The sequence below is a fragment of the Pseudoliparis swirei genome, chromosome 20, assembly GCF_029220125.1.
Source record: "Pseudoliparis swirei isolate HS2019 ecotype Mariana Trench chromosome 20, NWPU_hadal_v1, whole genome shotgun sequence".
NCBI lineage: Eukaryota > Metazoa > Chordata > Actinopteri > Perciformes > Liparidae > Pseudoliparis > Pseudoliparis swirei.
Window position 1 is genome coordinate 19,847,489 of NC_079407.1, and position 13,252 is coordinate 19,860,740.

The following is a 13,252-nucleotide window of genomic DNA, read 5'->3' on the forward strand; positions in this document are numbered from 1 at the left end:
ATTTACATGTCTATATATATACAAATATATATTTTTTATCTAATCACTCTCGGCAAGAAAATAAAGGAAAACTATTCCTTTAATTTGTGTTCTGTCTTAGTTTAACAAGAATCTCTCTCTCTCTATTATATATATATACAGATATATATAGCTATATGTATATATCTTGCTGGTCAATATAATGTAATTGTCCAACCCAGCTAAAACAGTAATTGAAGAAAAAATGTGTGAGAGAAGTAATTGAAGATAGTCTTCGGGGCATGATCTGGGGCAGGGAGGAAAAGAAGAGTGAAGGGAAAAGGAAAAGGAAAAGAACAGCACAAGGACCGACACTGAGTGGGACAGGAAGTCTTAAATGGAGACACCCTTCCTTCCTGTCAGCGCAGTGATCACTAACTCTAGACACCATTCAGTCTCATAACCCACGACACGTGTGACACATATTGTGGTGGACAGCTTTGTGCGTTGCATTTTGTGCAGTTTATTCAGAGCTGTACTCACGACTGTGTGTTGCCCATGGTAACTTGTTTCAGTCAAACTGCAGCTGCTGCCAGTGTGAAATCTTTTCAGGGAACCGTAGGTTTTTTCCCCACCTTCTGCTTTTCATTTCAGTGCCTGTGATGATCAAAGATTGATCTCCCCGGGGTGTATACTTCATCTATTCTAGTGTTTTCTGTTGGTAAAAGCCCACAGGCACCAGGATTAGGACCCACTGAAATCTCAGCAGCCAGACAGTGAATTTGAGCTCACCCATTGATCAGCAAATTACTTTGTAACGAAGCACAACATGCCAAAGGCAGAAAGGAGCAGAGAGCTCCAGATTTACATGCAGCTCCCATCTGTTAACACACTTTTCACTTCTTTTTGTGCCTGTAGCCCAGCAAGATATTTGCATATGAGCACAAACAGACTGCAAATATAATTTTGACACCTTTAAAAAAAAAAAAAAACAGTGAGCAGAACTGCGTGTCATTTTCACAGGGAGACACTGGATAAGTTATATCACACCAGTAAGACGCTGGTCTGTTATAATGGGGGAACATTGACAAATAGCTAAAATGGTCTCCGATTGGATCCTCTACCATTGCTCAACTATTGGACCCAATATGGCTGGAGATTTTGGCACTCAAGTACTCCAATTGACTTTGAGGGTTATACCTCATTCACATCACACTGTTCAGATCATGACATACAACCCAGTGTCCTGTGAGATGCTATTTTGCACACAAGCAGCCAAATGTACATGAGCATGCAGGTGACAGGTCCATGCTACTGCAGTGATGGAAACAATGATGGAAATGCCCCAAAAAAACACATGGATGCATGAAAAGAGTTGCTTGCTTGATATTCAAAACATATGTGATTTTATGAGAAACACCGTATATCAACAGAACTGTTGCAACTCCACAGGGTACCTTTACGTATAACTGCACCGACATATTAACGAGACATGTTCTCCAATTGATGACATCAGAATTATGACTTCAAATGTCCATGGGCCATAACGTATATACTTTAACACGGCAGAGCAATCGTGCTGGTGGCCAAAGGGCAGCAGGATCCAGAGCCCAGTGATGTGGGTCAGTAGACTGGAGATTCCCAGTGTCACAGGAGACTTCCTCTTCCAGCTCCACACAGGATATGACCAATTTCCTCTGCGCCTATAGCGTCGCTAGAATTCCCAGAAATAAATTCAATGGAACGGGTCATTTCTTGGGAATCTACGACATTATAGAACAGTTTCATGCAGGATCTTTATGCTCGTGAGTATATGAACAATGAGGACAATGCAGGTGTCATTGCACATACACACACTGAAACATCACAGTGGTTTTGGAGAAAATGAACAGGACCAATGTGTGACTCATTACTTCGTAAGTTGGTGTTGACACTGATTTGGCTGTAGAGGATTGCGTGTTTGCTTCCGATTACTGCGCTGTCACGCTCACGGTTGCTGTATGAGGCAGAGACTCTGGCATTCGGGGTGTGGCTCCAGAGTCATTCTTCCAACTAAACTAAGTAAACATATTCGGAAAATGTTTCCCGAAAAGGTCAATAAACAGGCTCCGATACCTCGGCTGTCGTGTAACTTTAGACAATAATAACTAGAATACACCGTCAAGATAAAGAAGAAGAAAAGAGGAAAAGTAAAATTGATTTTTTTTAAAAGGACCTTTTGTCCAAGAAACCAACGTTTGTGTCCTGTGCAAAACTCAAAGTTAACATCGACATTGTGTCACCTGAGATGCTAGTCACATGACTTGTTTGTCAGTCGCTGGTGATGTGAGACGATAGGAACTACACTACCGTTCAAAAGTTTGGGATCACTTAGAAATGACTTTATTTTTCAAAGAAAAGCACTGTTTTTTCAATAAAGATAACATTAAATTAATCAGAAATACACTCTCTACATTGTTAATGTGGTAAATGACTATTCTAGGTGGAAGTGTCTGGTTTCTAATGAAATATCTCCGTAGGTGTATAGAGGCCCATTTCCATCAACTATCACTCCAGTGTTCTAATGGTACATTGTGTTTGCTAATCGCCTTAGAAGACTAATGTCTGATTAGAAAACCTGTGCAATTATGTTAGCACAGCTGAAAACAGTTATGCTGATATAAGCTATACAACTGGCCTTCCTTTGAGCTTGAAGTTTGTAGAACAAAATTAATATTTCAAATATTAATCATTATTTCTAACCTTGTCAATGTCTTGACTATATTTTATATTCATTTGATAAATAAAAGTGTGATTTTTCATGGAAGACACAAAATTGTCGGTGATCCCAAACTTTTGAACGGTAGTGTATGTGACATCACTGCTTTTTAACCTCCTGTGAAGATGGAAGTTTATTTTGAAAGGAAACAATGCATGTAACGACATGTCGCCCCGACACGTTGACGCGGAGCCATTTGATAAGAATGTGTTGCCGTCGTTCTCCATATTTCACAATATCTTTACATCGCAACTAGTTGTTTGCTGTTGTATTAATTCTCTGAATCCCACAAATAACTTTTTAAAGACATCCGGCTGGTTTTAACGGTATCTGAAAAGCCACAGAGATGGTTGGAGGCCAGTGGGTGTTTTACTGTGTGGACGGGCTGATTTATTGTTTTTGGTAAACTTATGAACGTGACATCTTGACATTGTTAGGGCTATTATTCCCACAATATGTTGTGTTGGAGGTATCCATACTGACTGTCCCTATAAAGACGATGGCAAACAAATATACCGTCAGAACTCAGAAGTCATCTCAACAAGGCATCTCACACGCACTTCTCACTAAACATGACGTCAGCTATTCCTTCTGTTGCATAACCCTGTTGGATGATGAAGGTGGACAGAGACTGACGAAGAGTGCATATAGGCATTAGACAGTAACATGGTACCGATATATAAAAAACCCTCTTCGTTTCTCACAAAGTGGAACATTCCTAGAATGGAATAACAAACCAAATTGTCAGAAAAAGGTATTTACGAAATGACAGAATACAGAGAATTGATGACAATGGTCAGAAGAGGAAGGAGAGAAAATAGATGATGGAATGAGAAAATTAAACGAGATTGCAAATGAGTGAGAAAGGTCTCAGATGTCTCCGCCTGTTAGTCTGAATGCTCATGTTGCTGCCAGCGTGGTGGGAGGCAGTCACATGACCCAAGAGCAGGAGGATGCCACAAACCCTCTTCTGACCACAGCTCTACCAGATGGAAAGGAAAAGAGGACAGGGAGATGAAGCCGATTGCAAAGTGTACGTGTAAAAGTTTAACGGGAAGTGGAATAACGTGAGTGGAGTTGAGTGAAGACATATTTATTTTACCAGAAGGCCAGAGTTCAGACCCCATTGACATCCAGCATCCTGTCGGGCCACAGTGTCCACAGCTCAATGTTGGAGTAACTGTGGAGACTGGGTGGAGATTTCAGCATCACAAAAACGTTTACGAGTGATTTAAACTCCTCAGCTATTGTGTGAATGTTTTGTAAAGATAACTGAACCAACTGGCAATAGTTTTAGCTTCAAAATGTTTCGATCGAAGTGTAATATCTGGCCTTGAATGACAAAACATACGGTCAATATAAAATAAAAAGGTAGATAAACATATTTCCCACTGATTTTTGAATGAATACTCTGAAAAACACTTTACCGCATGTGTGCGTGAATGAAAGATAACACACCAAGTACTACCCACAGTTTCAAAGTATTTGTTTTAAGTTGTAGTTATTATTAAAGTAAGTATTTACAACTGCTCAGGATGCTCCAGTGACTTCATTGGATGGCGTTTCAGATTAGCTTTTTTTATTATTAAAAAGATAATATATATACTTTTTTTGAAGATGTAATAGGATTTAGTAGACCAATTGTTTGATTACCAAGCACTTTACACACAAACTGTGGAATTGATTTTAAAATGGCAGGCTTAACCCAACCCAGATATGCTTTTGTGTTGCTGACCTCAGATATCCTTATGGTGAGGGTGCAGAATTATTATATCCCACCAGAAACCCCCCCGAGGGCATTATTACAACCAATAGTTCCCAACGTCTAACTTCCCTCTTCGGTGGTTTTACAAACAAAAAATCACAAATCAAACAATTCACATCGTGGGGTCAACATGATGTTATTTTCCTTTCTCTAAATGTGACCTAATGCATCACTTCTAAACATCTTATGAAGGCCTACGATCAAACACAAAGCACCAGGATGTATTCAAGGCTCATAAATCCTCTAGCAGAGGAGCCAGCGTGTCATTCAAGTAAAAGAAAAAACCACACCGACCGCAGGAGGAGCTCCAGCTGAGGCCGACTGGGGAGCCAAGTGACTGACGCCGTGCTCAGTCGGGCCAACGGTAACAACGCGGTCACCGAGATGTTATTGAACGCCTCATACCCTAAATTCTCGAGAATTATACAATTAATTATACCTCCTGAAAGATCAAATTGCACACAAATGGAATGACCTACTTTCCACCTTCACCATAATTAAAAACACTGACTTCCACTGTACTCAATTACGAATCATGTCTTTAAGCATTCCTCGTCCTTGAAGAAAAGTTCTTTATCCAAACTGCGAGCAACTCGTGCCGTCTAGCTCATTTGGCCTAGTTTCCTCTGTCAGACGGAGCTCTGGTGTGAACTAAGGGTCTTGTGCTATGATTATCTAAAGATGAGTATAAAGAGCATTTGGACTTCATGCCCAGTGGGATCCATCTTGTGACACAGTGGGCGGTATCCGGAGGCCCGCGGACGGACCCTGCACTTTCTAACTAAAAGCTGGGGACCAACAAGGAGGAGTCAATTCCAATCGGACTCGAGAGGGCAGCAGCCCTGAGATGAACCATAAAGTAACCGTAAACAACTCCTCGTCACATCCCGACCCATCGCTCGCTCCGCCGAAGACATGTTCAGACATTACAGTTGAAGGAATGACAAGAATGAGAGGAATTCCGGGGCATTCCCATCTCAACATCGTCCGCTGTGAATGCGAAGGCCGCTCCCGGATTTATAGGTTAGAGAGATCTCACCGAATAATCAATCACGAGTCACGACCCCTTGTTATGTTTCCTCAGTCCAGAAAAAACTACTTTACACCATCAAGCCCTCGTCTAAACTATTGTGATCGACAAATCTTTCTCTCGCAAAAATATATACACACATATTTGAAGACTGCTCACAATCTACCGTCAATCTTGCAGTATGGTGACAGACCATGATAGTCACATGGCCAAAGTAATAACTGGGTGATAAGGAAAAGGGAACCAGTTACAGGAGGAGGAGAGCGATGCCTCTGCTGCTCGTGTCTGGACTACGTTTTGGTGTTGGAATGCAGCCGGAATCTAAACTGCAGTGCGTTTCAATGTGAACAATGTGAGTTAACTGCAGTGTGTGTGTCTGAAAGAGAGCAAAAACAAAGCTCATTCAACCTTCGAGGCGAAGACAAGTCAGGAGCCAATGGTTATCCATGTGTTGTCATGGTAATGCTACGTAGAAGAAGAAAAAAAAGAGTGTGACGCAAACTACTAAATAAACTACGCTGCTTACAACTAAAATGCAAAACGCTGTCGAACGCATTTATTGATGAATTCTATGTCAGGCGATGTGTCGGAGTGAACAATGTGTTGAAAAGGAGAGGCTAAAGGAGTCGGAGGGATTCGCCGACGCGGTACGCAGCGGCCACGTCTGCCAAGAGGACCGGGAGAACACAACAGAGCCTCAGAAATAGCACCATGACGCCGGGAGAGAGAGAGAGAGAGAGAGAGAGAGAGCAGTCTGTAATTCAGCTCGGAGCCTATATAGTGATTAAGTCCCATGTAGAAAATGCAAACACACCACCCACTCCCACTGGCTGTCGCAACACTTCCTGTCAGAGCGACTGCTACCGACAGCAACGTCAAAGCGTCGGCTCTGTGCCGCAAACAACACATCATTTGACTTTTAACCCTCCTGTTACCTTTACATTTACTAACATATGTTTACCCTCGGGGTCAATTTGACCACAGCAATTAAAACCTACAGAAAATTATTAGAATTAATATTGTTTCCCAAGTTTAAGTGTGAGGTACTTTATGTTTGTTTGTTGACTACCTAAATAGCCCTTTAAATATATAAAAAAGTTGATATTTCTTATATGTTTGACACAGTGAAAAACAGCCTGGGGTCAAATTGACCCCAAAGAACACCGACATTAAACATTGAATGGGGTCAAATTGACCCTAAAGGTAACAGGAGGGTTAAGGATCTATAATATAGATCCTTAACCCTACTACCCTACTCTATATTTTGTTCATTGCAACCGAGGAAGGGAACATATGCGTCTCATGCTGTTGAACATCGACACATGTCGTGACATAGCAAACAGTAAAAACACTCTTCCCGTCATGAGCACAGAAAATATGTGTTTCTGGAAACTCAAGCGGGAGACGCTCCAACAGGCCGACACCCTTCTTCTCTTACAGTCACCAGACCCGCAGTGGCTGAACTTCCATAGGTCACGAGGCCGCCCACCCCGAGCTGCCACATCCCAACCCCCCCTTAACCATGGCAACCGCATCACATGACCATCTCCCATGACAAGCTGGGTCATCAGTAGGACTGAACACAACTGATCTTATAAAGGCGGCGTCGCACTTCAGCTCTGTTCACGTCTAATGGAACGATCCGAGTTTGGGCTTTACAGAGATAACACAGCTGTGTAGCTGGAGCTGGTGGTGCTTGTGAGGGAGACGTGAGAGCGGCAGCACCACCCAGACCCTTCTGCAGAGGGCACCGACGCCTCATATCAGGCTGTCGTTCAGCTTTAGAGTGAGAAGAATACACAGTCTGCACATGGTTGTGTACTCACACAGGTAATATCTGCAAATACTATACAAAGATTGTCGTTTACGCCGTAGGCCTGGGCCGTATCAGTGTGTATCGTCTTTCGCTTAAACAGCTTTGTGATGATATGGATGTGGTGTAAAGGATGCACACATCCACCTCAGACAGACGGAGCTCCGTGTGATGCTCGGGGGGGGGGGGTCATCCTTGTTACCGGCCTCTCCACATCACAACGCGACACCCCCACACACACACACACACACTGTACCTGGGCTGAAGCTCTGGGCTGAAGCACGACGACACCCACGCAGTCAAAGGAGACATTTCTCTGGAGCAGCCCGGCCTCCACTCCGTCTGCACGCTAGATATCGGCGAGCAGACGGAGGCGTTTTTCATCTCCATGACATTTCGTTGGTGAATACGGCCGAGGTTCATCAGAGGCAGGAATAACACATCTCAGGTACTTAACAACTATCTTCACACATTCGTGACGTTGAGGCGCATTTGCGTGAGCTCCGACAGCCTGACAGTAACCACGCTGAGGTTGTCACGTAAACACGGCAGCAGACCAACAGAGGCGACTTACCGACCACGTCGAGGTCTGCTTCCCATCAGCTCGGGATTCTGTACATTCATCAGTCTGAATCACGCATAAGCGGATACAAATTGTTTTAAGTAAAAACAATCTGTGGGGCAAACGGCGTTCATGTCAACAGTAATGCGGTAAAGTTAAATCCGTCAACATGAAACTCAAACACATTGAATGTTCCTATTGTACGTCGACCACATGTTACCTTGTGGGTTAACCTCAACTATCAAGGACCTCTTGTAAATTTGGGTTAAGTTATGTCCTGTAAATTATACAAACAACTGAATACTTACTTTTTGTAGTAATTAAGTTATTTGTGTGTATTCAAACGTACTAATCTGGGGATTAAGCAATGATGAACTCCAAACGGCTCACAACAACTTTGTTTAGGATCAGGAAACTGGAAATGAGTCATTGTGGTAACACGTTGAAGTGGACCATGTCAACAAGAGAGAAAACACAGACTGGGTTCTTTACAAAAAAAATGCAATTTGTATTAAAAGTCTTTTTTTTTTTTAAAACAGACATCCAATTGTTAAAGGGCTCGTCTGAACTTAAAGTTACAATCAGGTTAGATTCGTCAACGATACATCATCACATTTCCTGTTAAAAACAACAAAATAAACATGAACAGAATTGGATTTAAGTGGTCTGGAAGGTAAGCGTTGTTGTTTTCACGTCGAGGAAGATTCCAGTACCTGCGCATTTCAAGAGATGGGTTTGGCCAGACTAAGTACATTTCAAAATGAACACCGTAGACTTTAAAAAGGCCAACGTAAAACATACAGAAAATCGCCATACCATTAGCAAAAAGCCTATTGTAGTTAATTCTCAGCCTCCACCCCTACATGATTATCCAGAAGAACATTTCACTAAATTGTGGATTGCCATATCGAAGGGTTCTTTCGTTGATACATGTAGGTTGGCACTAAATCTGAACAGATGACTTGTTTTGGAAAGGCACTCGACGCGAGGGCGATGGGGTCACCGTCCCCATGTCTCTTAAAGTTACGGTCCTCTCTGGCACAAGAGAAGATGGACGAAAAAAAGTGGCACTCATCACGTTTACTCCACCAGCAGACAAGGGGTGTCATCTTTTTTGGATTTTTTGGAGAAGAAAATGTTTTTTTAAAAAGGTTTTGGAGTGTTGTGGAGCATCGCGCCAAAACGGATTAGGCAGAGACATCACTCAAATCTTCACCAGCCCTAGAATGTGCAGTTTCTTTAACAAAATATACTCTCTCTTTCTCTCTCTGTCTCCTTATACAGAAATATCCATTTATGAGTGTCTAAGTGTTGCCCTCCATATCTTTTCCATTGGGGTTTAGTTCCAGTGTTGAGTACAGTTGGAACTGGTGAGGGGGTGTTGCTGAAACTCTGGATGGCACAACGTGTTGACATCAATGGTGGACACTGATCGTGCATCAAAGATACTCCAACCCAGCAGAATTCCTGAAGAGTGGACCCCTCCCTCTGAGTCTCAGTTGCTGCTCCCCTCCTCCTCCTCCTCCTCCTCTCGTCCCCCTGCAGCATTCTTCTCTGTATTTTCCTCCAAGGCCAGGGTGAGACACGAAGAAGAGCTCAACAGTACAGACTTGCTGCAACACACTGGCACAAACAAGAGATAAGAAGAGTTATGAACGGACGACAACAACCTCTGACCAAAGATAAAGCACAATAAAACGAGGCTAATTCTGGGCTTGGCTCATCAGAAACCAAGTTGCTGAGCCCCGAATGAAGGCCACACAAGAACACTGGAATCTCCTGACTGGGAAAACAAGAACAAAAACAACAAGAACAAAAACAAAAAGACATTTAATCAGATGTTTGGAAACTTCAAACTGTGTGTGTGTACGGATTCAATCACTAACTTTGTAAACCTATGCAAGTCCCTCATAGCTTGCTCCTCTCGTGTGAGTCAGACACTTCCCCAAATCTGCTGAGCAAAACCAGAGCCTGCTCGTGTCTTCCTGTCCGTTACCAGTGGAGACCAGCGGTGGGATTTGAGGAACGAGAACTAACAATAAACTAGATAATAAAAGACTCATCTTTGAAATAAAGCTGAGCATATACTGCTGTCCACCACCATGTATACTGACTGTGGACGTGTGCCAAGCGAGGAGGTCAATAAGGTGCACACCAGGTTCATATCACGCGTTACATGTCCAGTGGGTGGTGCGTTCACTTACCATTGCAAACTTAAAACCGAGCAAAGAATAACACTTTATGGTGGTTCTCGTTGTTAAAGGATGACACATGACGAGCAGCACTGGTCGTCGCCATTTGGTGTCGCGGCATAGTTCATCTGTCGGACGATCTCCGCGAACAGTTCGTCCACCGACGTTTTATTTTTGGCGGAAGCTTCAATGAACGGGCAGTTCCACTCGTCGGCCAGCGCCTTCCCTTCGGCGGACGACACCTCCCGCTCGCCCTCGAGGTCCACTTTGTTTCCGACCAGAATCATCGGCACCCTCTCGTACCGCTTCACCCGGATGATCTGGTCCCTCATCGGCTTGATGTCCTGGAAGCTCTGCTGGTTCACCAGGCTGTAGACCAGGATGAAGCCCTGTCCGTTCTTGATGTACAGGTCTCGCATGGAGGCGAACTGCTCGGTCCCCGCCGTGTCCAGGATCTCCAGGACGGAGGGAGAGGAGTCCACCTCGATCTCCTTCCTGTAGAAATCCTCTATCGTGGGGTCGTATTTCTCTATGAAGGAGCCCGTCACGAACTGGACGGTTAACGCGGATTTACCGACCCCTCCGGACCCGAGAACCACTACTTTGTACTCTCTCATGGTTCCCAAACCAGCCGACACTCCGCCGTGAGCCCGCTAGCCGCCCTGCTGGGTTTCAAACCGCGCACCGTCGCGTCTCCGCCAGCAGTTTTGTCCGGGCTCCGCTCGGTGGGCTCGGGGCGTGGCTGTCAACTATCGCCGCTCCGGGGCTGAATCCGCGTGTTTCGGACCCACACTCAGCATTTGTAAAGAGGCATGTTGAAGCCAAGCCGGTTCTTGAGCGAGCTTCCCCTGTTTTCGTACAAGTAGCCACCGTGCGCCCGTTTCTGTCTGTTAGAGTCAAGTCCAACGTAACTAAAGGCGTCTACTTCCGGCGGGACCTTTCAAAATAAAGGTGCAACAGCCAAAACGTGTCCCGCGAAATCAACCCACTTACGGTCTCGTGACCTGTTGACAAACAACCATTCACAAATTATCTCGCTAAGATTGTTGTTTTCTTGCGCCTTCTTCTAGCTAATGATCACTTTATGGAATAACTATAGCATTCCGTCTTTGAACGAGGGCCATTTATTTTCCGGTATAGTCCTTTCTAACTCACGCTAACTTGACGACGTGAGCTCTCTGCGCTTCCAGCCCACACTCAGCACGCAGTCTGCGTCCCACGTCACTCAATAAATACTCCAGTGTTTAGTTAAAGGTGCAGTGCGGCTGCAATCGCACAGTCAGCGCTGCTGCACACGAGCTACCCACGCAGATCTTGCCACACCTTAGTTTCGACATCACTGATCCTTTGGCTTACTACCGCTTGACTCATGCTCACATCATTTACCGGAGGTCTATTGCAATATGTGTAGTCCTCTTATTGCTTAATCCCCAAACACAATATGGGACTTTGGGTTTCTTCATGTCTCTTAAACTTTGCGTCCATCACATTCATTTCAAAATATTAAAGGGAACCCCAAGAGTAGTTTACAAACCTGCAAACCTGAATGGCAGTAAAGTGGAAGTGACTCACTTTATCATGGGAAGAATGACCCCAACTATTCCACATTTTAGCATTGTTGTCATACATGTGTGGAGATTTAGTTTTTTTTGTTGCAACCCATTAGGTTACCAGATTAATCTCCACCTCTTTGTTCACTGACTCATGCCTTTGAGCCTGTTTTCTGTTATCTGTTAAATCAATATTGGATCCAAGTGCTGACCGATCAAGAAGGAACGTTGTTTTTTTCTCCTGGTTGTTTCTCAAACTATTATGAATCTGGAATTTATTCCTGACTCATGAATTGTGGTGTGATCTAAAGTTTAATCCATGTGACCACCACATATATGTGTAATACAATAAATAATTGAAGTCATCACATTTCTCTGTATGTGTGCTGGGTGTGTATAAACCCATTATTCCATCCTTGTGAAACTACAACTGTTTCCAATCAATTCCCGTCAGTGCAGCACAGTGATGATTAAACCACAGTCATGACCTCATCACCTCGAGGGATGGCTGGGAAAACTCTGCCGGATCAATAGCATTTGAATTAATCCGCATGTTCACCAACAGCAATACAACACACACTCATGCAGTGCTCTTAGACCCGTAAATGGGGAAGTACATCTGTGAGTCAGTGCATCACTGTGGTTGTTGGAGCTCAAACAACATGTCATGGTGTTCATATGCAGACGGTTGAGATTTCCTTAAACCAACACACACATGTCGATTAACCCGTCATGTGTGCTTTTCAAGTGCTCTGTCGCCGGACCCCTCCCCAAATCCTGTTAACAAACAATAAGTCAACGCCTGAAGACAAGCAGCACTCTGCCCCATGGGGAGTGAGGGGAGCCACAGCCTTGTGATGTGGATTGGCACATCTGTGAGAGGGATCACCGTGAATGTAAGAGTGTCAGAGTTTATTTTCACACATCACTGATAATTAGATAGACATATCCCTTCATCAGTTAATGGTATATCCCACATGTGGTTCATGTATTTCAACAAAGAACTGGGTTATGGGTTATGGCTTTTGGCTTGAATTCACATTTACTGCGAGCTATTTGATGATGATGTTATAAAGTGTTTTTTATGTTGGAACACATCGATGAGTGCCAGACTACGAGGTCAGTGTTTGTTTATACTGCATCTTTACAGAATACTCAACTTGGTATTTTTGCATTGCTCTTTTTCCACATGTTTCAGCTTTTATTACAGTTTCTTATCACCTCGACCGAGGGGTCCGGACTCCTTGCCCGTGACTCAATACCACTTGCATCTCATATCATCCCCAGCAGGCTCTAATGGAAACAGCCTGAAATATTCTGATGACTAACTCTGTGTAATCTATTTAGCAAGTGGTGATGGTCTACAACACACTAAGATATACAGCAACAGGTTTTTAATCCGCACTCCTTGTTCTGTGAGAGTGACATCAGACTATTTAAAATGTCTCAGACCACAGAGCTAATTCATGACAGAGACAAGTCCCCTGCAGGGTGTGCATGCCACAGGGATTCAGAGGCCTTGCAAACTAATTTCAGGCTCTAATTTCAAAAGAAAAAGACTGCTGGCAACATTGTTGTACTTTGTTTGAAACCTCCTGGCCTTGAACACTTTCCCTATTTTCAT

At 43.7% G+C, this 13,252-nt stretch overlaps 1 protein-coding gene across 2 annotated transcripts; it reads right to left on the reverse strand.

Moving 5' to 3' along the window:
- Nucleotides 1-8,366: 8,366 nt before the first annotated feature.
- LOC130210293 (ras-related protein Rap-2b) lies at nt 8,367-11,403 on the reverse strand. 2 transcript variants are annotated; one of them, XM_056440356.1, is made up of 2 exons: nt 10,091-11,403; nt 8,367-9,669 (listed from the first exon to the last, which is right to left on the reverse strand). In XM_056440356.1, the coding sequence occupies exon 1, from the start codon at nt 10,693-10,695 to the stop codon at nt 10,144-10,146; it is 552 nt and encodes a 183-aa protein (XP_056296331.1). In that variant the 5' UTR covers nt 10,696-11,403; the 3' UTR covers nt 8,367-9,669; nt 10,091-10,143. The 2 variants fall into 2 exon arrangements, with proteins under 2 accessions (XP_056296331.1, XP_056296330.1); XM_056440355.1 differs by having other exon boundaries at nt 8,367-9,509; nt 10,091-11,399.
- Nucleotides 11,404-13,252: the final 1,849 nt, after the last annotated feature.

What these genes read in the sequence shown, in the direction of transcription:
- LOC130210293 (XM_056440356.1), bottom strand. Translation starts at nt 10,695, where the DNA reads ATGAGAGAGTACAAAGTAGTGGTTCTCGGGTCCGGAGGGGTCGGTAAA.